The sequence below is a fragment of the Amblyomma americanum genome, chromosome 8, assembly GCF_052857255.1.
Source record: "Amblyomma americanum isolate KBUSLIRL-KWMA chromosome 8, ASM5285725v1, whole genome shotgun sequence".
NCBI classification, from domain to species: Eukaryota; Metazoa; Arthropoda; class Arachnida; order Ixodida; family Ixodidae; genus Amblyomma; species Amblyomma americanum.
Genome location: NC_135504.1, coordinates 161,995,511 through 162,018,898, shown reverse-complemented (window position 1 = coordinate 162,018,898; position 23,388 = coordinate 161,995,511). Strand labels below are relative to the sequence as shown.

Genomic DNA, 23,388 nt, shown 5'->3' with positions numbered 1-23,388 from the left:
TTAATTTCGAGCACACGGAGTTTAATAATGTGCGCTAACATCACCCACCGCGCGGATGTTTTTGTGATTCGGATCCATCGCAACACGGCCGCCGTAGCCGCGATTTCATCCAGCGACTATGAGCATCACGCTCGGCAGAAACTAGAGTAAAAAACTACACCGCTGCATACGAGTCAAATTGGTGCTCCCATTTTGCAGAGTCGCTCTGATTTGTGAACCACCTGCTTTTTTATTTTAATTGACGGCCCCCGCTTTGCAGGACGCAATGGCCTACAACAAAATGAACGTCCTCCACTGGCACGTGACGGACGACCAATCTTTCCCCTACGTCAGCAGGACCTTCCCGACGCTCAGCGAGAAGGTGCGACGACAAATTCTCCTTGCACGTTCGTCAACATAAAATTGCTTCTCGGCACATTGCTTTTTATCAGTGCTTCTCTATACGCCTCCTCGGGATTCAGTTTTTTGTGCCTCAAAGTTTGCCTGCACTTTTTTACAACTATATCGGTAGGCAATGAAATGAGAGGCACTATGACGCTGAGTTGTGTTGTTTCCCGATGATTATCGTTATACTTGCTGGAACGCCAAGACCGAATTAAGGAGTATTTATACGGCAGTTTTCTCACCTACCAGGCAATAAAGCGCGATTTAGTAAAGAAACGAGCAATGAAGTTGTGGATAGTGCATTTTATGGAAACAAACAACACCAGGATACGAATTTCCAACGGCCTTTAAGCATATCAAGCCGCAGTTACAATATCGTAGTGGACACTAGAAAAACAGAATGAATAGTTACGATACGAGAAACTCGTATTAAATTATTTAGGTGCGTGAATGACGGACGCACACTTGATTTCGGAAGGAAAAGCCGCGCGGAAGAAGCGGCCTTTCCCAGCACTGAGGTCTGCCATGCTGTATATACTGAGCACTCCTTTAGTGAGCGAGTCTTGGTTAACTCAGTTTCACCGTGGAGCCATATCAGCCGCGGCCGAAAGTAAGCTCTGAGCTCTCCTGGGGGATAGCTCCAAATACACGAAAAGCGCTTCTCTGGGCAAGAAAAATACCAAGCGGCGCCTGGCAGTCTCTTTGAAGGAATTTTGTGAATGAAAGCCTCCAATCACTTTGGTTTCCAGGTGCGAAAAACGTTTTTAAAGAAAGCTTTCCTACAGTATATTGAGTGGGTGATGACAAGCTGCCCTCATTCGGTTTTCTTTTAGTTTCAGAAATATTATGCTTTGCATATGCGGAGCAAGAATGAATATAAAGTCTGGAGAAGGTGCGAAGCGCATCATATCTAAAAGAATGTAACGGCCGTTGAGACCGCATTGTTTCTCCGTTGCAAGACAGTCAACCGCGTAATAACAGGAAATAACTTATTGCATTGCTTCTTTCAGCCTCAAAACTGTCGTGTTTCTGGGGCTGTTAATTTAATGGCTGTTTCTTTCCGATCGCTCTTGAGCACAATTTTTCTCAGCTGCTACACAGTATTGCAACTAAATTTGATTATATATATATATATATATATATATATATATATATATATATATATATATATATATATATATATATATATATATATATATATATATATATATATATATATATTAGCAGACAAGGGAAATGAAATGAGGGGCTCGTTTGACAAACATATTAAGGAACTGCGCGAAAGAAACGGGGACCAAGAAGAAACACGTACACACGCACAGTCTGCGCTGTGTGTGTACGTGTTTCTTCTTGATTCCCGTTTCTTTCGCGCAGTTCAATCATGAACGAAATCCACCAACTAGCCCGCCTCAAAACCCTTCTTGAGTATATTAAGGAAGCCAACAGTCACCGAAACCAAGGTGCGTAGGGGAATGTTTCTATTTTTTTTAATGTCTAGTGCCAATCAATTAGTTTTTTTTAAAAGAGAATTACTTATAAAGCAGCAGAAAAAACAACCTTATGCCGCCGGTGACTGTTGGCTTCCTTAATATATATATATATATATATATATATATATATATATATATATATATATATATATATATATATATATATATATATATATATATATATATATATATATATATATATATATATATATATATATATGGCGGCGTGATCATAAATTTAACGTAAGATAACCTAATTCTGCGGCCAGTGCCGTCCACTATTCATTTTTTCAACACCTCAGCAGCGAATGGAATCAACCGCCAAAGAAAATTACTAAATGCCAGGGTGAACTTCTCTTCCGGGCTCTGTTTTCGGATGTATACCAGCTTGTGCGGCGATATTTTTCTTTTGTTTTTTGTTGTTCGTTAATTTGCTTGTTCGTTCCCTTGGCTTTTTCGTTGCACCATTATATATTTTCTTGTCTTCCTTTCCTTACATCGTCCTCATGCAAAAAATCTGTATTCTTTCCCATTTGCCTTCGAGAGCGGCAGGTATTGCAAATAAATAAATATTAATTGAGATTTTGCGTCACACGAGCTGGTTAAGCTAAACATGGAGTAATCGCAAAGTGAAAAGGGAAGCGAAAACCTCAAGGTCCTTGACAACGTTTCGACAAGTAGACTTGTTGTAAACCGCGCAAAAGACGCGGACGCAGAAGCGACACACGAGACTAACACCGCGCTGACTCTCAACTATGTTTATTCATGAAATTTACAGGTATATATACAGATGACTTGATGCGCGACAGGTGCGAAACAAATACAGTGCGCAAAAGGAAAAGAAGGAATTAATGCTAATCGCGTTTCGCGGTCTTATCCAGGTGCGCCCGTTATTTTCCTGATAGGGCAAGAGAAGGTCACCGGGAGCTAAAATCCTTTGAGCTTCTGTTATTTTCGTCGTGGTCCGGTCCTTGTTCTTTGAAAGATTCGGCACTTATCAAACATCGGTTTGCAGACTTTCTTATTTTTCTTTGTGCAATCCAAGCAGTGAAGTGGCAGGTTGAGGTCATTAGAGTTAGTCAAATCCCTTTTGTGTTCCCTTAATCTATCATTCAGGCAACGCCCCGTTCGTGCCACGTATATTTTGCCGCAAGATAGTGGAAGTTCATAAACGAGCTCTTCAATACAATCTACAAACTTGCTTTGATGTCTTATCTTACATGCATCCCTTACCTTAGTTACTGGACTGCTGATGCGGCTAAGCACAGACAGCTTGCATGGAGCGGAAAAGGCTACAGGAGCATCTAAACGTTGCGATATCTTCTTTAGTTTGTGGGAAAATGCGTGCATGTAGGGGATTACTGCAGTCTTTTTCTGCTTCCTGGATGATTCACTCTATCTGCCTAAGTCTTGCCCAGACTTCCGAGACTAGTCTAAGCCTGGGCAATTTGTCCACCATTGGCAGGGTTTTAATAGGGTCAGCCCTCCGAGGAGGAAGGCCCTCTGATGGGGAGGAGGGTGCGAAGTGGGAATGACGTTAGGAAGGGGAAAGTAAATCTTGTCCGTTCTGGCGAGTGGTCGAGCGCACTCCTCGGTGATTATGCGATGCTTGGCGACTGGTGTTTGTCGAATCCTCGATGACGTCGAAAAGCAGCTTTTGTATCGTCGGAGCAGACTTCTGAGCTGCTGTTGCCTAATCACGGGGAGACTTGGATTAATGTCGTAGTCTGGTTCGGGAACCATGGTCGTCGGGGTAGATGTGGCGGAATCCGAGAGGACAAACGCATTAATGTTTTCCAGAATTTCCTCGATGTACGCGATCGTCGTGCCCTTTGTGATGTGCTTGAACTCCTGGCTGAAGTTTGTCAGCAACACTTCAGTTTTCCCTCCATGCAGTCGAGCGATCCCTCTTGCGACGCACATTTCACGGTCTAGCAGTAGACATTGGTCGCCTTCGATGACACCTTCTACGTCAACGGGTATTTCGGTGCCGACCAAAATAACAGTGCTGGAGCGAGGCGGGATGATCACTTGATATTCGAGCACACTCAAGGCGTAGTGACTACGAGGGCTCTCCGGCGGTATCGCTTTATCTTCCGACAGCGTTATTGACTTCGACTTCAGGTCGATGATTGCGCCGTGTTGGTTCAGGAAGTCCATACCGAGAATGACGTCTCGTGAACACTGTTGGAGGATAACGAAGGTGGCAGAGTAAGTGCGGTCATGAATGGTTATTCTTGCCGTGCAGATTCCAGTCGGCGTGATGAGGTGTCCTCCAGCGGTCCGAATTTGAGGGTCTTCCCATGCGGTCTTAACTTTCTTCAACTGGGCGGCGATGTGTCCACTCATTACGGAGTAATCAGCCCCTGTGTCCACTAAGGCGTAACTGCGTGGCCGTCGAGAAGCACGTCGAGGTCGGTGGTTCTTTGGCGTTGCAGTTAGGTCTTGGCGCCGGATCACGCTGCGTCGTGTTTAACTGAAGTTGGAACGTCGCGTCGTCAAGTCGTCTTTTGTCGGTGTAGTCTTGGCTTCCTGGCTTCGTCGGGACGGCGGCGTGTCGTTATTTTGTCGTCGAGATGGTCTCTGCGTCGTCTTCGTCGGCGGCGGAGGATCTTCGTCAGTTCGACGAACAGCAACCTCACCTCCATTGGTTGCTGCTTTTAGTTTTCCAGATATGGGCTCGCAGAGCGGCCCCGTGCTGGGCCAGTGTATGGACGGCGCTGCGGCGACAGGTAGCGGCCTGGTGACGGCGACCGGGACGGCCGTCGAGGGCTCCACTGAGTAGCGGCGAGGTAGTCGGCGATGTCACGAGGGCGTTCGCCTCCCCGAGGGCGCGGTGCGTCCACGGCGAACCCTCGCAATCCCAGGTCGCGGTATGGGCTTCGGAGGTACACATGGCCGGCTTCCCCGCAGTGGTAGCAGAGCGGGCGGTGGTCAGGAGCGCGCCAAACGTCGGTCTTCCTCGGGTAGCTGCGCTGGGCGACGGGTGGGCGTGTTGGCGGCGGCGGCGGTGGTCGACGGAATTGCGGCGTTACAGGGTTCTGGCGCGGTCGCGGAGGAGGTCCTTGACGGCGGGCGACGGCGGCGTAGGTCATCGCTTCTGGCTGGGGCTGCGATGATTGTGGTTGTACCTCGGGAACTCCCAGCGATCGCTGGACTTCTTCTTTGACAATTTAGGCGACTGAGGCCAGTTGAGGTTGCGATGAAGGGAGGATCCTTTGAAGCTCCTCTCGTACGACTGCCCTGATGGTCTCGCGCAGGTCGTCGGTGGCCAGTGACTGAACTCCGGCGTAGTTTGTCGAGTTCGTGCGGCGGTTGAATTGTCGGTTCCGCATTTAGAGTGTCTTCAAAATGCTGGTGGCCTCGCGAAGGAACTCTTCTATGGTCCTCGGTGGGTTTCGTATCATTGCGCCGAAAAGTTCCTCCTTTACACCACGCATCAGTAGGCGGACTTTCTTCTCTTCGGACATTTCCGGGTCGGCGTGGCAGAACAGACGGCTCATTTCCTCAGTGAAGATTGCGATCGTCTCATTCGGCAGCTGCGCTCTGGTCTCCAGTAGAGCTTGGGCTCGCTCTTTTCGCAGGACGCTTGTAAATGTTTGCAGGAAGCTGATTCGGAACAGGTCCCACGTCGTCAAGGTGGCTTCTCAATTCTCGAACCGCGTCCTGGCGGCGTCCTCCAATGCGAAATAGACATGTCGCAGCTTGTCGTCGCTTGCCTAGATGTTAAACTTAGCGACCCTCTCTTACGTTTCCAGCCAGATTTCCGGGTCCTCAAATGTGGAACCGCGGAACGTCGGTGGTTCCCTGGGCTGCTGCAGCACGATGGGGGACGCTGGGGCTGCCATTGGGGTTGCCAGCCACAATTTTCTTGGTCTTCGCAGGTAGAAGTCCGTGCTCAGGGGGCAGCTGTTGAAGACGGCGGCTTGCTCGATTGTCCGGAAGTACGTTGGTGTTCTCTTTGCGGTCCGGGCTTGGATCACGATTTGTCGGGGGCGTCCGGTACATGAACAAAAAATGGCCAGGCTTAGCTTGGTTAAGCCAAGAATGCGTTGCATATTGCGCGGCCGTTTAGGGAGTCGTTCTTCCCGTTCTTCTTCTGTCTCCATGGCCCGCTGAAGCTTTCGCTTTGCGCTCTGTCGAACTGCTTTACCCGCGGGCGGCATCTGGCTGTAAGACTGTGCCGGCGAAGGAGCGCAGCTCTTTTATGGACCTCCTGCATGTTTGTAAACAAAAGAGGTGGCGCTGCAGTCGCTAGCGAGCTCGTGGTAGGCAAAAGGTCGGGGAGTGGCGTCGCGGATAGGTGTTGAGAGCGGGTTTTCAAGGCTTGTAGGCGCATTTCCAGTTTCTGCGAATCATAGCAATGGTCGATGCTTCCAACTTAGTAATTTGTCGATGTACACGAGCTCGCGTTGTCCACGTGCGGCCTATAAAGAGAAATAGTTTGCCACTGTGTATTGTATATATGGTTAGCAGTAAACATGTAGAAAGCGTTCCTGCCGTTTATTTATGCGCTAGGCATTGAATAAAACAAGTTTGACACTCTGCACTACACTGAATGATTTTACTTCGGGACAGTAGTGAGGGGAAGTGCTGGCGTTGTTTCGTCGGAGCGGACATGCGCTCATCGCCTGCTGACATACGTACGTGTCGCGCTGCGCGAAAAGTGGGGACAGCGTCGTGTCCCCGATCTCCTGTCTCGCTTAGCGCTGTTGTTAGCCGCATGACCACGCACCAGCCAGGCCGACTTGTCCTCTTGTTAAGCTGGTCGATTTGGTGAAAATTTTTGATTTCTAGAATTATTTTCTTTCCTAGCCCTGAAGTCTAGTTTCGTGACGAAAAATTATAGCAAAATATTGAGTACAAATTTATAAATTACGCTTATTAGAAGTGTGGTCGTCAAAAATTGTGAGGTAATTTCTTTGATTTCAGTGCCGCATTTGTTTGACCAAAGCGAAAGCGAAGATGCCATAAACGAGGGAATAAACTTTAAGGTTCGTTTTCTGACCTCTCACATTTTCTGCGACTGGATCACTCATTTTCGTAATTCGCATGAAAATCAAATGATTCCATTTGTCGCAAACTATTCCTGAGACGCTGAGGAGCGTAATAAATCTCGATTTTTTTCCCTACACGTGCAGTATTGTGTTAGTTATTTTTTGTAAGAAAAGTTTTCATGTAACTATGCATGCATAAGTACTGATCATATAGAAAAAGAACTAATCGCGTCATCATACAGAACAGGGCTTTATGTACATGCTGGCATAAAAAAAACTGCGCACTATCTACTCAATTATTTGAGACCTTGGGGGGACTTGACGACGGTGTTAACTATAATTGCACAGAACTGCACCAGGTATAGCTATAAATAAAAGGAATGACTGAAACTAGCGTAGGAATTTCATATTTTCACCAAGTTTAGTTACATATCAAATGCATGAATAACGAAAACACTTTTCATGCCGCGTCCCCTCTCAATCTCGCCACGTGTCTGTTAGTAGCACGCCTGCGGCTGCTTCTTTGCAAACAAGCTTCGCGATCATGTATTACCCCATGAAACATGACACATGCATGATACAATGAAAAAGCATATGGCGTTTAGCACACTAAAGGTACGCTATTCTAAGCACACCAACGCGACCGCGCAAGATTGACACAACTTACCAGACTTCTTTCTACTGGAATGAAAGAATTACGTCGTCATATCAAGAAACAGTTTCAAGTAAATATTAAATGTCACAAAACGCGCCATTAAAACATGGTGTGCTATTAACAAAAAAACGCATTCCTTGGGGGCGAGTGAACCTGTCGGCGCCCCGTGCACCCCGGCTCAAGGTGATAAGTATGTGTGCAACTACATATGTCTTTTTTTCCTTGAGCAATTATCAGCCTACTATCCTGAAGTTCAGGTGAATGAACGCAGTAACTTGCATGCTATTAAGTGCATTGAGTGGCAGTGCCTATCGACTCCCAGACTTCGCGCTTTACTACCGTGGCCCAATGCCTGTTAGCCAGTTTCCGCGGCATTTATGCGCGAGAAACCTATCGAGGCTAATTTAATATTTTTTATGCTACTACGCGGATCCAGCAGTGACGCAGCTGGTCAATATATGCTGCTTCTGCAGTGCACAGGCTTGAAGCAGCCGTCGCTAACTGCGGCAGCTGCGGTAGGCACGGGCAAGCGGAACCTGTTTTGCCTACCATGCGAAAGTCGCTGCTAACGTCAGCGCCACCGCATCTTCGTGACGTCGCGGGGTGAAGGAGGTCCATACATATGCCGTGACGGATGGATGGATGGATGGATACGGCTGAACCCTTTACATCGGGCGGTGGCTCAAGCCACCTAGCCATGTCTTGTGAAATTTTACTCCTGTCTTGCTTTTAGCCACCAATCAGATAATCTCCGCTTGGTTACTTCTAACCTCTTAAAATCCACTTTCCCTTCACTATCTTTAAACCCCAATGCCTTGGGTAAGTCAGCCCCGCTGCCTTCCACTGTAGGGTGAAGCCCTTTACAGAAAAGTATCAAGTGTTCAGCTGTTTCCTCCTCCTCTCCGCACGCAATGCACAAAGTGTCTATCTCCTGGTACCTGACTCTATACGTCTTAGTCCGCAAAACTCCAGTCCTGGCCTCAAACAACAAAGAACTTCCCCTACAATTATCATAGATAATTTCTTTGACAATTTCCTGTTTAAAGGTACGGTATGTTTCTAGTGCCGATTTCGTCAGCATCTCTGTTTTCCACAAAGCTCTCTCTGTTCCTTTAACCTTTTTCTTAACCGATAATTGCTGATTTGCCCCCTTACTGCTGTCCAGATATTTGCTTGTCAATTTTCTAGTTCGCTTTCTCCATTTCGTGTCAACATTCTTTATATACAGGTATCTGAAAACTTTCCTAGCCCACCGCTTTTCCTCCATCCTTCTCAATCGTTCCTCAAATGCTATCTTACTGCTAGCCTCTCTGCTCTCGAAAGACGCCCATCCCATATCACCCTGTACCCCCTGATTTGGTGTATTGCCATGTGCTCCCAAAGCTAACCTCCCTACTCCCCGTTGCCTAATTTCCAGCCTTGCTTGAACACCTGGCCTCATACACAGGACCGCATTCCCGAAGGTCAGGCTAGGGACCATCACCCCTTTCCAGATCCCTCTTACCACCTCATACCTATTGTAATTCCACAGTGCCCTATTTTTCATGACAGCTGCATTCCTACTAGCTTTATTCATTACATATTTTTCATGCTCTGTCAGATACTCAACACTGCTATTTATCCACACCCCAAGATACTTGTACTCATTCACTACTTTTAGCACGAACTCCTGTATTCTATGCTCGCCGCCCTCTTCATTAAATGTCATGACTGCAGATTTTTCCTTACTATACTTGAAGCCTAACCTATCTCCCTCTGTACTGCATATGTCTAACAACTTCTGCAGGTCTTCCTTGTTGTCAGCCATTATCACTATATCGTCCGCATATATTAGTCCCGGTAATGTCTGTTTAATCAATTCCCCTTGCTTGAAAAAAGATAGGTTGAAACCTAGTCCGCTCCCCTCTAGCTTGGCCTCCAAACCTTGCAGGTACAACATGAACAACAAAGGGGACAGAGGACATCCTTGTCTATGCCCCGCTGTATCTCTACAGGCCCTGATACATTTTTTTCCCATTTTATGAGCACTCTGTTACCTCTATATATATCTTTTAAAAGATTAATTACTCCATTTTCCACATCCAATGTGGACGCGGCTGGATGGATGGATGGATGGATACGGCTGAACCCTTTACATCGGGCGGTGGCTCAAGCCACCTAGCCATGTCTTGTGAAATTTTACTCCTGTCTTGCTTTTAGCCACCAATCAGATAACCTTCGCTTGGTTACTTCTAACCTCTTAAAATCCACTTTCCCTTCACTATTCCTAAACCCCAATGCCTTGGGTAAGTCAGCCCCGCTGCCTTCCACTGTAGGGTGAAGCCCTTTACAGAAAAGTATCAAGTGTTCAGCCGTTTCCTCCTCCTCTCCGCACGCAATGCACAAAGTGTCTATCTCCTGGTACCTGACTCTATACGTCTTAGTCCGCAAAACTCCAGTCCTGGCCTCAAACAACAAAGAACTTCCCTACAATTATCATAGATATTTTCTTTGACAATTTCCTGTTTAAAGGTCCGGTATGTTTCTAGTGCCGATTTCGTCAGCATCCCTGTTTTCCACAAAGCTCTCTCTGTTCCTTTAACCTTTTTCTTAACCGATAATTGCTGATTTGCCCCCTTACTGCTGTCCAGTTATTTGCTTGTCAATTTTCTAGTTCGCTTTCTCGATTTCGTGTCAACATTCTTTATATACAGGTATCTGAAAACTTTCCTAGCCCACCGCTTTTCCTCCATCCTTCTCAATCGTTCCTCAAATGCTATCTTACTGCTAGCCTCTCTGCTCTCGAAAGACGCCCATCCCATATCACCCTGTACCCCCTGATTTGGTGTATTGCCATGTGCTCCCAAAGCTAACCTCCCTACTCCCCGTTGCCTAATTTCCAGCCTTGCTTGAACATCTGGCCTCATACACAGGACCGCATTCCCGAAGGTCAGGCTAGGGACCATCACCCCTTTCCAGATCCCTCTTACCACCTCATACCTATTGTAATTCCACAGTGCCCTATTTTTCATGACAGCTGCATTCCTACTAGCTTTATTCATTACATATTTTTCATGCTCTGTCAGATACTCAACACTGTTATTTATCCTCACCCCAAGATACTTGTACTCATTCACTACCTTTAGCACGAACTCCTGTATTCTATGCTCGCCGCCCTCTTCATTAAATGTCATGACTGCAGATTTTTCCTTACTATACTTGAAGCCTAATCTATCTCCCTCTGTACTGCATATGTCTAACAACTTCTGCAGGTCTTCCTTGTTGTCAGCCATTATCACTATATCGTCCGCATATATTAGTCCCGGTAATGTCTGTTTAATCAATTCCCCTTGCTTGAAAAAAGATAGGTTGAAACCTAGTCCGCTCCCCTCTAGCTTGGCCTCCAAACCTTGCAGGTACAACATGAACAACAAAGAGGACAGAGGACATCCTTGTCTAAGCCCCCGCTGTATCTCTACAGGCCCTGATACATTTTTTTCCCATTTTATGAGCACTCTGTTACCTCTATATATATCTTTTAAAAGATTAATTACTCCATTTTCTACATCCAATGTGCCCAATATGTCCCACAAGCGCAGCGCCCCTAGCGGGAGAAGCGGGAGTCAGGTGGTGGCTGCGGCCGCGCGCGACCGCGCCAGTTGGGGCCCAGCTTTTTCTCCGTGCGTCACGCGCCGGCGCAGCGCCCCTAGCGGGAGGAGCGGGAGTCAGGTCGTGGCTGCGGCCGCGCGCGACCGAGCGAATCGGGGCCCAGCTTTTCCCCCGTGACGTCACGCGCCGGTGCAGCACCCCTAGCGGGAGGAGCGGGAGTCAAGTGGTGGCTGCGGCCGCGCACGACCGCGCGAGTTCGGGCCCAGCTTTTCCTCCGGCTGTCGTGACGTCACGTCACGTGGTTGCGCTAAAGGTCAATGGTGGCTGCCCGGCCGCGGCCAAGGGCTGAACTGAGTGATTGCAATATGCAACGCATAAAAAATGCACATCCACCAGATGTAACGTGGTACGGACGTTGAAGAACACAGTAGCAATACTGTGAAAGACAAAACTAACTTTTATTGGGCGAACCTGTGCCCACAAGAAATGGCTACACTTACAGCACAACGGTAGCGGCGAACATGGTCGGCGATCGTCGAAAATCTGATCCGCGGGTCAACTCGTCGGCTGTTAAATAGCAGTCGTCGAATGTTCCAGGCTAATCGTTGGGAAACGTGCGCTTTCTACAAAGTTCTACACCATTCGCGTCAGGCCATGAAATCAGATAACATAAGCTTCGGCTGCAACAGACAGCGAATAGAAGCATCGATGACTAGCCAGAAACTTCGGATAGATGCAGGCGCGTCCCGCGCTGTGCGATAACCCTTGTTAGGCGGCGAAACGTGGTCGCCGGATAAAGATAAGTACACGTGTCAATATATTAGAAATAAAATCGGGCCGAGGATTGTTCATTGTGGCACGCTCATGTTAGAAACCTTAACTTCAGAATAAACACCAGATACACAAACAATCTGAGGTCTATTACATAAATAATTTTAATTAGTAACAGAGGAGTACCAGTTATACCGATTTCCTCTAACTTAAGAAATAAAACTGCGTGATTTATCGTGTCAAAAGCCTTTGACAAATCAACAAAAACAGAACCAGCAAACTTGCCCTCGTCTATGGAACCCTTTAGCTGGTCAGTTAGTGTAATGAGAGCTATATCCGTTGAGAATCCTGGGCGAAAACCGGACTGTCTCGAAGAAATGACATTGAATTTATTAAGATATTTAGACAATCGCACCTCAATGAGTTTTTCGGCAACCTTACTGAAAAGGAAAGAATGCAGACGGGAACGATCTCCTTTCTTAAAGGCAGGGATGATTTTTCCTGGTTTCAGTTCTTCAGGAAAGATGCCAGTTTTAAACATTAGGTTAACGATATGAGAGAGTGGATCGCAAATAATATGAGCAATTAGTTTGATGTCAGTTGGATTTAGACCATCAAGCCCAAAGCTTGTTAGCTTTAAACGACGTATGACATTAACGATTTCCTCTGGTGTGGTGAGGAAAAGAAAGAATGAATGAGGTAGACGGTTATATGCTATATCATGATAGTTGTCTGTTGAACTAGGGTAGTCGCTAACAAAATGACTAATAAATGACTAATAAATGACTAATAAATGACTAATAAATGACTTATCAGTGGGCACAGCGGACCGCACATAGGCATGTTGCCTTACGCTTCGTTGTTCTGCTTTGCACAGGTTTTTCTGCTCGGTCCGTCCAAACTGCTTCTTCATCAGGATACCGCTACAGTCGACACGTGCCTTCAAGATTATTTGACAACAGATGCGGGAGATTTCATTTCCTGGCGGAATGATTACCTTCTTCAAGCACCGCCCCCGTTCCATGTGACCTGCCCGGACCTTCGTTTAAAAGACCGACAGCCAGGCTTCAACTTCAGTGGTCACAGCGGACCGCACATAGGCATGTTGCCTTACGCTTCGTTGTTCTGCTTTGCACAGGTTTTTCTGCTCGGTCCGTCCAAACTGCTTCTTCATCAGGATACCGCTACAGTCGACACGTGCCTTCAAGATTATTTGACAACAGATGCGGGAGATTTCATTTCCTGGCGGAATGATTACCTTCTTCAAGCACCGCCCCCGTTCCATGTGACCTGCCCGGACCTTCGTTTAAAAGACCGACAGCCAGGCTTCAACTTCAGTGGGCACAGCGGACCGCACATAGGCATGTTGCCTTACGCTTCGTTGTTCTGCTTTGCACAGGTTGGTTGTTATTCTACTACAATTAGAAGTGATTGCCGCGGTCTTTTGGTCCTGCCGTGCCCACAACGATGTGTCATCATTGCCCAAGACGTGTTTTGTGTTTGCGCGCTGCTTTTATGTGGTGACATTGAATGTAACCCTGGGCCTGATAATTCAAATGAGGACAGTACAGAACTATTAAAGCAGTTGCTTACAGCTCATTCCAAGTTAACAGCAGAGATTGTAGCACTCAGAACACAACAAGTAGATTTGGAAAAAACAATATCTGACTTAAACTCTCGCTTTGCGGATTTTGAAAAACAAACAGAACGTATTGATAATATGGAACGCACACTTCACGCCTTGCAGTCGAAACTGGTCTATATGGAAGATTACAGTAGACGTTCCAATTTAGTCGTTTTTGGTGTAAACGAGGAACCAGATGAGACAGAATCTGATCTAAAACAGAAGGTTCTGACTGAAATTTTCTCGGAAACACTTGATGTCCATTGCACTTCTGTCGGTAGAATTCATCGTTTAGGAAAGAACACGGTCAACAGGCCTGTGATCATATTTTTTCAGGATTACAATGAAAAGCAAAAAGTCCTTAAAAACGCTCACAAGCTAAAAGGAAAAAAAGTATCTATTCAGAATGACTACTCAAAGGAAACCCTCAGGAAACGAAAACTATTATGGGATAGTACTAAAACTGAGAGAGTCAAGAAAATGAAGGTGACCTTAATCAATGATAAATTGCTCGTTGCTGGTCAGATGTTTTCGTGGGATGATACCACTAGCGCAAGAGTGAAACTGCCATCGAGGAACACACGAAAAAGTGAATGACGTAGTGCGCGGATCCAGAAGGAATTAAGACTTATTAACATTAATGCGCGGAGTATAATCAACAAAAGCGAACAGCTTGAGGCACTCCTTCTTGGGTACAATCCACATGTCGTCATCATTACGGAGACATGGCTTCGCGATGAAATAGATAACAAAGACGTTTTTCCTCCAACTTATCAAATCTATCGGCGTGACAGATTATCAAGAGGTGGTGGAGTGGCGGTTTTAGTTAAAAACAATATTCATGCGACTTTAACTCGGCAAATTGATGACCATGAAAGCATTTCCCTAAAGCTATCTTTTAGGGGCCGTTCCATTTTTCTATTTGCTGTTTACCGAGCTCCAGATTCCCCTCCTCAGTTTCTACGCGATTTGTCGGAACACATGTCATCATTCAAACATAAAAACGTAGTTCTTGTCGGTGATTTTAACTTCATCATCATCATCATAAGCCCTACTACACCCACTGCAGGGCAAAGGCCTCTCCCATGTCTCTCCAATTAACCCTATCCTTTGCCAGCTGCATCCACCCTTTGCCTGCAAACTTCTTAATCTCATCCGCCCATCTAACCTTCTGCCGCCCCCTGCTACGCTTACTTTCTCTTGGAACCCACTCCGTTACCCTTAAAGACCAGCGGTTATCTTGCCTTCGCATTACATGCCCTGCCCAAGCCCATTTCTTTCTCTTGATTTCGACTAGGATGTCATTAACCCGTGTTTGTTCCCTCACCCACTCTGCCCGCTTCCGATCTCTTAACGTTACACCTATCATTTTTCTTTCCATGGCTCGCTGCGTTGTCCTTAACTTAAGCTGAACTCTTTTCGTTAGCCTCCACGTTTCTGCCCCGTAGGTGAGTACCGGTAAGATTATGCTGTTGTACACTTTCCTCTTGAGGGAAATTGGTAAACTGCCACTCATGATCTGCGAGAATTTGCCATATGCGCTCCACCCCATTCTTATCCTTCTAGTTATCTCCCTCTCATGATCCGGATCAGCTGTCACTACCTGCCCTAAGTAGACGTATTCCGGCACAATTTCTAGGCTCTCGCTGCCAATTGTGAACTGTTGTTCCCTTGCTAGGCTGTTGAACATTACCTTGGTTTTCTGCATGTTAATTTTTAGACCCATCGATCTGCTCTGCCTGTCTAACTCGTTGATCATGATTTGCAGTTCACTTCCTGAGTGACTCAGCAAGGCAATGTCATCAGCAAATCTCAGATTATTTAGGTATTCTCCATTTATTCTTATTCCCAACTGTTCCCAATTCAGGCCTCGAAATACCTCCTGCAAACATGCGGTGAACAGCATTGGCGAGATCGTGTCTCCTTGCCTGACGCCCTTCCGTATTGGAATTTTATTGCTGACTTTATGGAGCACTATAGTAGCTGTGCAGTTGCTATATGTATCTTCCAGTATTTTGACATAAGGCTCTTCTACCCCCTGATTACGCAATGCCTGTATGACTGCTGAGGTTTCCACTGAGTCGAATGCTTTCTCGTAATCAATGAAAGCTATATATAGAGGTTGGTTATATTCTGCGCATTTCTCTATCACCTGATTGATAGCGTGAATATGATCTATTGTAGAATATCCTTTACGAAAGCCTGCCTGATCATTTGGTTGATTAAAGTCTAACGTTTCCCTGACTCTATTAGCGATTACATTAGTAAATACTTTGTAGGCAACGGATAGTAAGCTGATCGGCCTGTAATTTTTCAAGTCCTTGGCGTCTCCCTTCTTATGAATTAAGATAATGTTTGCATTCTTCCAAGCTTCTGGTACAGTCGAGGTCATAAGGCATTGCGTATACAGGGTGGCTAGTTTTTCTAGCACGATGTCCCCTCCATCCTTCAACAGATCTGCTGTTACCTGATCCTCCCCAGCTGCTTTTCCCCTTTTCATTGCTTCTAAGGGTTTCTTTACTTCATCTTTCGTTACTGGCGGGATGACGCATTGCTGTGCACTGCTGTCTTTCTCATTAGCGTTCTGATTACATTGGCTACTGTACAGGTCTGTGTAGAACTCTTCGGCTACGTTAACTATCTTATCCATATTGCTAATGACATTGCCCTGCTTGTCTCTTAATGCATACATCTGGTTTTTACCTATGCCTAGTTTCCTCTTCACTGTTTTTAGGCTACCTCCGTTCTTTATAGCATGCTCGATTCTCTCCATATTAAACTTCCTTATGTCGGCTACCTTGCGCTTATTTTTAACTTACCTAACACTAATTGGGAGTTGGCCGCATCTAATTCACGACATTGCGCAAATGCTGAGCACTTATTTGATATTATGCTGTGTCACAATTTGAAACAGGTAGTCGGACAACCTACACGTATTCATGGCTCATCTGCTTCCATTCTTGACCTGATTTTTGTGAACCGCTCTTTTGAAATGTTTTCAGTTTCGATCCATCAAGGACTATCTGATCATGAGTTGGTGTATTTCACTTGCGATTTCGTCGCTGATAAATGTGCCGTACCGTCCAAAACCGTACTTGTAAAAGATTTCTCACGTGCCAGGGATGAGAGTATTAGATTGTTTAGATCTGTGTCTCAGCACCTTTGTGGGAACTGACACATCTGATCTCTGGATCAAGTTTAAAGACATATGCACATATTGTATCAACCAATTTATTCCATCAAGAGCTAAAAAAAGTGGCAAATCTAATCCCTGGATTACGCGAGAAATCTTGCATCTCAAAAGAAAACTTAAACGCTTAAGAAGAGCCTGTGTCCCTCACAACATCATTCAAATGAAGCAGGCTTCTTTGAACAAAGCTGTTGCGGCTGCTAAGCGACATTACTTTCAAAACATTTTGCCGAATTTCATTCGTAACGCTCCTCAGAAATTTTGGAATTTTTAAGCAAAGAAAAAAAATCCCTGCCTGCGATGATGCATGAGGGCACGTTGCTCACCAACAAAAAAGATATTGCTGACAAGTTCAATTCATATTTTCACAGTGTGTTTTCCCAATCTGCAAATAATTTCACAACTCGTGATTCTTGTTCCCAGCCTGTGCACGATCTCGTATCTCAACCTGGTATTTTTGCAATGCTTTTGAATCTTAAAACAAAAGCAACTCCTGGGCCTGACGAAATACCTAATTCATTTTTACATCGTTATGCTGAGATGGTTTCGCACTTTCTTGCTATCATTTTTCGTGCTTCTCTTTTGTCTTCAAGTCTACCACCCGATTGGAGGGTGGCCCGTGTCGTTCCCATACACAAAACAGGTGATACCGCATTCTTTAATAATTACCGTCCCATATCGTTGACCTCTTCATGCTGCAAGCTTCTTGAACATATCGTAGCCAATTACATTAAAACATTTCTCGATGACAACAACAAATTATCGGCTTTCCAGCATGGTTTCCGCAAAGGCTTTTCTACGGTCACCCAACTTACATCCGTAATTCACAATTTCGCTCAAGTTCTGGACCATTCCGGCCAAATAGATGTCATATTTCTAGATTTTAAGAAAGCTTTTGATTTAGTTCCGCACAATAAGCTTATCCATAAACTAGAAACTATAGGTCTTCCTTCTTTTATTGTTAATTGGGTTGCGGCTTATTTATCTAACCGATTTCAATATGTTAGTATCGATGGTCATTGTTCTAACAAACTTCCAGTCACTTCTGGTGTCCCGCAAGGCAGTGTCCTTGGGCCATTACTGTTTCTTATCTATATTAATGACATTACAGACATCATCTCTCATCCTGTTCAAATTAGGTTGTTTGCCGACGATTGTGTTTTGTTTAATGAAGTTAAAGTTCAAGACGACCAGATTTTACTTAATCATAACCTACACAATGTTAGTGAATGGTGCGTTAAATGGGGGATGGAACTAAACGCTGACAAGACAGTATTTATGCGGATTACTAATAAAAGAAACAGTCATTTCTTTTCATATAATCTTCCCACTCGGCACCTTTCAGAAGTCAAAGAATACAAGTACCTAGGAGTAACACTAACGAATAATCTTAGTTGGAATAAACATATTGAAACCGTATGCTCTTCTTCATTTCGCAATCTCTGTTTTCTTAGGCACAAGTTCAAACTAGCTCCCCCTAACGTTAAGCAATTGGCATATTACACCATGATTAGACCAAAACTTGGGTATGCATGCACTGTTTGGGATCCTCACACAAAGACTAACATTAATGCCCTTGAAAGAATTCAGCGCAAAGCAGTTCGGTTTATATTTTCTAAATATCGCACCACTGACTCACCATCTGCTCTGTTGCTTCAACATAATATACAGTCCCTTGAAACTCGGCATAGAATACTAAGGTTAAGATTTCTCTTTCTATTGAAAACTAACAAACTGTCAATGGCCCCCGATTTGTATCTCCAACCGATAACGTCCAGGTCAACAAGAAACAGGCACACTGAATCGTTAAAACCTTACTTTGCCAGAACTAACATATTCAAATTCTCTTTTTTTCCCCGCACCATTACCGAGTGGAATCAGTTACCACCATCATCAACAGTTGACGTTGATGCCATTGAACAGGCCGTTCATTGATTTTTGTTTTGTACTTGTTTGTATTGTGTTTATTGTGCCCCTCCTGCCAGGGCCCTTCACTGGGCCTGCAGTATGTCCTAAATAAATAAATAAATAAAATAAAATAAATAAATAAATAAAGACATCTCCAATTTCTTTCCGATTTGTGTACATAATGTTTTCCTGCTGAATCTTTGATATCCGTTCTGAATAAGTAGTTCTGTTAAGGAAGGAATTAACGACGTCCCATTCTTTTTTCTTATTGTTACCACAACTTAGGATGCGGTGCTCAAAGTATTGTTTCTTTGCCCTTTTAAGTTTTGCAGATAAGTCATTAGAAAGGTTTTTGTACCTCTTCAGCAAATTGATGTTGAAAGGTTGACAGTTTGTTTTCTTGTAAAGGTTTTCTTTTTTCTCATTTCTCTAAGAAGGGTATCCGAGATCCATGGGTTTTTGGGGAGCAGAGTATTTCCTTTTGAATTTGTGTGTTTGTAAGTGAGAATGAACGTAGTTGATAATTAGGTTTAGAAGCAGTGAGAATGCATGTTGGGGATTTTGTATGGACATTAACGAGGACCAGTCAGTGTTACTAACTGAGGTAACGAACTTATCCTTATCGAGGACTACTTTGGTATAAGATGTGTCATTTTGCCTTGGTTTAGTGCTAAACCGAATGAATATAGGATAGTGGTCGGTGATGTCTATGTTTAGAACACCAGCGTCAGGAGGAGGTAATAGGTTAGATAGAGCATGATCTATTAAAGTATTGCTGTTGTCAGCAGTGCAACGAGTTGGAATAGAGATTAGGCATTCGAAGCCGAAAACTTGAAAAGAGGTTGCGTAATTAAGGCTGCAAGCAGAATTGGTGTCCAGGAGGTTTATATTTATGTCACCAGCAATGACGACGTTGCTGTTTTGAAATGAGAGTACGCTCAGGTTCTGCTGAAGAGCTGAACAGAAGTCTGTTACGGATGACGATGGGGAGCGATATATGCATCCAAACACTATTTTTTGTTATCAGCACATAGGAAGGAAACTTCAAATTCTATCCATACTGATTCGCAATTAATTATTTTTATCTCTAGATCATGTCTTCGCTTGAATGTGAGAAGTTTAGATACATATATCGCTGCTCCACCATGATCCGATGTCCCTCTGTGAGAATATTCAGAGGCATATGAAGGCAAAGAATATGTCTTTGCCACTGTCATTCAACCAAGTTTCTGTAACAGCAATGATCGAAAATGAGGTTGATAAGGTGAAAAGGAAATCATGGATGGCATCATAATTTTTACGAACGCTACGCGCATTAATGTGAATGGCTGATCGTGAAGAGGTGGCTAAAAAGCGGTTTAGCTCGGAAGATGAAAAGTAATCTGACATGATTTTTGTTTGAGCCAATTTGGTTGGCTAGTTCGTAAAGGAGAGATCGGCTTCCTTTGAAATTCTATAGACCGTGCTGTCAGTCGTTTTGCGAGCCTTGATCTGGCAGTTGTCAGTCCAAACGAATTTCCAGTCGTTCGCTTTCTTCAGCGCGCGGGCCTTAGAAAGCAATGTTTTGTTCGCAGCAGTCAAGTGATCGTTGAAGTAAACGGGGCTATCAGAGGGCTTGTTACTCCAATGTCGGATAAAGTAAGCTGCGCCTTTCGCGCTTTGCTAACGAAGTCTGTCTTCTTTGAACGCGAGTGGAATCTGGCAATGATGGCACGCTATAGTGGGGACCGGATTAGTATCGACCATCTGGAGTTCATTAACTGGCCCCTAAATATAAGTACACGGCTGTTCTTGCGTTTCACCCATATCAAAATGCGGCCGCCCTGGCCGAGGGAATCGCACCCACGTCCTAGGGCTTAACAGCGCAACAGCTTAACCGCTGAGCTACCACCGAGGGTAAAGCAACATTTCGATATATGTACACGCTGGATTTTCCGTCTGATCGCCAGCTACAAAGCGCAAGGCATCAATAATAATCATCATTAACAACAAATATCATCTAGCGGGCCCGGGCTGGGACTTGTCATGAACACGCGCGCCCTTGCTGTTTAGTAAAGAACGCCCGGGCCCGGGCCGGCCCCGGTACGCCCGGGCCGGGCCCGGGCTTGGTGTCACGGGCCTGGGCTGAGCTGGGGATTCATAAAGCTGGCCCGGGCCGAAAAATCAGGCCCGTTCAGTGCTCTATTCTGGAGTTGTTTTTTTTACCCTGGACACTTAAAAAAAATTCGCAAACTGGGAACTGAGGGCCACCTTGGGCCACATACTATGGGAATATCTTCATGCCCCTCGGGAGGGACGAGGTATAAAGACAAAATACGAATGGGAGACCTCACTACTGAGCTCCGACCCGGCGACTCAGGTACAACTGGTCCGGTTGGCCGAAGCCGCCGCCGAGAGTCAAGACCTGTCAGCCGTCGTCTAGGCGGCTAGCCCTCTGGCTGCCCTCTTTCTGTTGGGCAATAAAAGCTTTGATATCCTAACCCTTACTTCGCGGTTTGGTGTCCACCGAGACATGTGCGACAGGCGTCATTTCTTTTCCCTAAAACCAGTTTTATTTTTATTTTCCTTGCCCTACGGCGCGTTTGGGGTGTCCACCAAGATATGTGCGAAAGGCGTCATTTCCTTTACTTAAACGGTCCAACGAGCAAGGCGTCGCGTCGAACGGACGATGGCGTTCCGTGGACTCCGTGTCAGCGCTGCAACACACTATCGCGCTCCACTCTAAAGACGAAGTTGGAGTTTTTCGTGTTTTTTTTATTCTTGCATATTTTTCTTTACTTCATTATTCATTACGACTTCATTATGATCAGTATAATGTACGATTTCTATGCTGTTTTTACATCTTTATTTTTATATCTTATTTTGCTGTCTTTTTCATTTTTTATTACGACTCCTTTATTATCAGTATAATATACGCCTTCTATGCTGTTTGGTACTTTTCAAATCTTAGGATTTTTTGCTGGCGACGACGACGACACGAAAATTTCCTTCGACTGTCGAGGTATACAGCTTCGCTGTAAAACTTATTTCAGCAATTTCCGCTTTGTTAAACGTTTAGCGCTCTCACAGGAAGTCGCGATAAAGGGAGGACGTCATGAGAACACAATACGCGCCCTCTTCGAACGTCATTACTTCTTTTGGAACTAGGTAACAGCTACCTGAATTTGAGTAACATTTGCTGCTGGCCTAGTGTCACGGATCTCTACGGAGAACACTCGGACCAAAAGAATGGACTAGGCGACGGGTATACCCACACAAACGCACATTTAATACACCCTACGTGACACGCACACGAACTCAAAACTAACAAAACTAGCACAAAACACACAGACTATAAGTACACACGACCAGGGCACACTGCTACCAGCGTCTACTACTAGCGTTCTACATTAGGGTTCGGAGTTCATCCTCATGGTTGCTTCGGTGCGGCTGCGGCGTTGTATGGATCCAGTAGCCGGCGTCGAGGCGGCGTTCGACGTGCTTGGGCTGGCGTCATTAGCGACGTCGCTGGCTGCGTCGTACAAGCTCCCGGTCCAAGCGCCCGTGGAGGTGATGCCGATGTTGTTGGCGTTGGGGGCACCATCCGGATGGGTGACAACAGCTCTGGAGACACCCCTGGTCCTAGCAGGTGGTAGTGTCCTCCGCTGACTCCACGGAACGGGCTCAGGCACGGCAGGATGTCCACGTTGCGAAACCGTAGAACGCGAGCTCACCGGAGCAGTAGCCGGCGTCGCTCTCTTCCAGCCAAAGCGTCCCTAACCCGCCGGACCCTCCGCTTCTCTGTTCTTCCCCCATGCCTCGCTCTCACTCGGGAGGCGCTGCGAGCGCCCGCATGGTCAGACGTGTCTCCGCATGGCTCCGTTTTTCGATGCTGATATCCGAAGAAATCTCGCCCATCTACCAGGGATTGTTTGGATAATCGAACGTCGGAAATCACCAGAACCACGAGGATACCAAGTTTTTCGAAAAGTGAGTCCGCATTTCCAAGAAATCACGCATTTACTTCGAGGCCAGAGCTAAGCCTAACCCGGGCGCCAACTCGGGCGCGAGGCTCCGGCAGGTGCGGCGCGAGAGCAGCAGAGACACCCGCGGCGGAAAGGTGCTGCTGCGCGACGCTGCGGCGCCCCTAGCGGGAAGAGCAGCAAGCGCCGTCGGCGCGTCACCCGCCCGCGAAAATTGGAATCTACGCAACCATGCAAGTGGTCAAGGGCCGCGCAGTGGACCCGCAGGAGTTCACCGTACCAGGCCAATGGTTCCAATGCAAGGGAAAGAAATATGTTCCAATAGAGAAGAGCAAGAAAGAAATTGAGACCGAGCAATACAGGCTCAAGCAAGCCGGGAGAAGATTGGCGGCCATGTCGGTCGAAAAACAAAAGACTAGAATACCAGAGGGAGCTGACAAGGTCATCATCCGCCCTAGCGGAGGACTCGACAAGCTCCTCAAACGCTGAATCGCATACCTGACCAAAGTCATCAAAGCGTCAGCGGGTATAAATACTAACGAAGTAGGCGAGGAAGACGTTGTCATTCCCAACACGTAACAGCATTCAATCCTCATCGCCACCACGAGCGGAGAGAAAACTGAAATACGCCAGCATGAGGCGAATCAAACTTGGAGAAGAAATCGCGCTTTTCGCCTACGTGGCCACGCCAGATGACTGCGGCAAGGGGGTGGTACACGGCGTCAATGGAGAATTCACGCAAGAAGACATCATGAGAATGATAAGACACAAGGCGAACCTCGAAATCATCGGGGCCAGAAGATTAGGAAAGGACTCCAC

The 23,388-nt window shown here is 45.8% G+C and overlaps 1 protein-coding gene and 1 pseudogene across 7 annotated transcripts in view; one reads left to right on the top strand and one right to left on the bottom strand.

Annotated features, from left to right (window-relative positions):
- The window catches only part of LOC144102136 (beta-hexosaminidase subunit alpha-like), a 279,853-nt gene that overhangs the window by 89,309 nt on the left and 167,156 nt on the right, over positions 1-23,388 (top strand). For 6 of the 7 annotated variants that reach the window (XM_077635441.1, XM_077635446.1, XM_077635442.1 and 3 more), the window contains exon 6: positions 260-361. The exons of the other annotated variant lie outside the window; for it this stretch is intronic. In XM_077635441.1, coding sequence (XP_077491567.1) covers positions 260-361 — 102 coding nt within the window. The remainder of the gene's footprint in view (positions 1-259; positions 362-23,388) is intronic. 7 annotated transcript variants of the gene reach the window in all.
- LOC144102138 (uncharacterized) lies at positions 4,535-5,882 on the bottom strand (annotated as a pseudogene).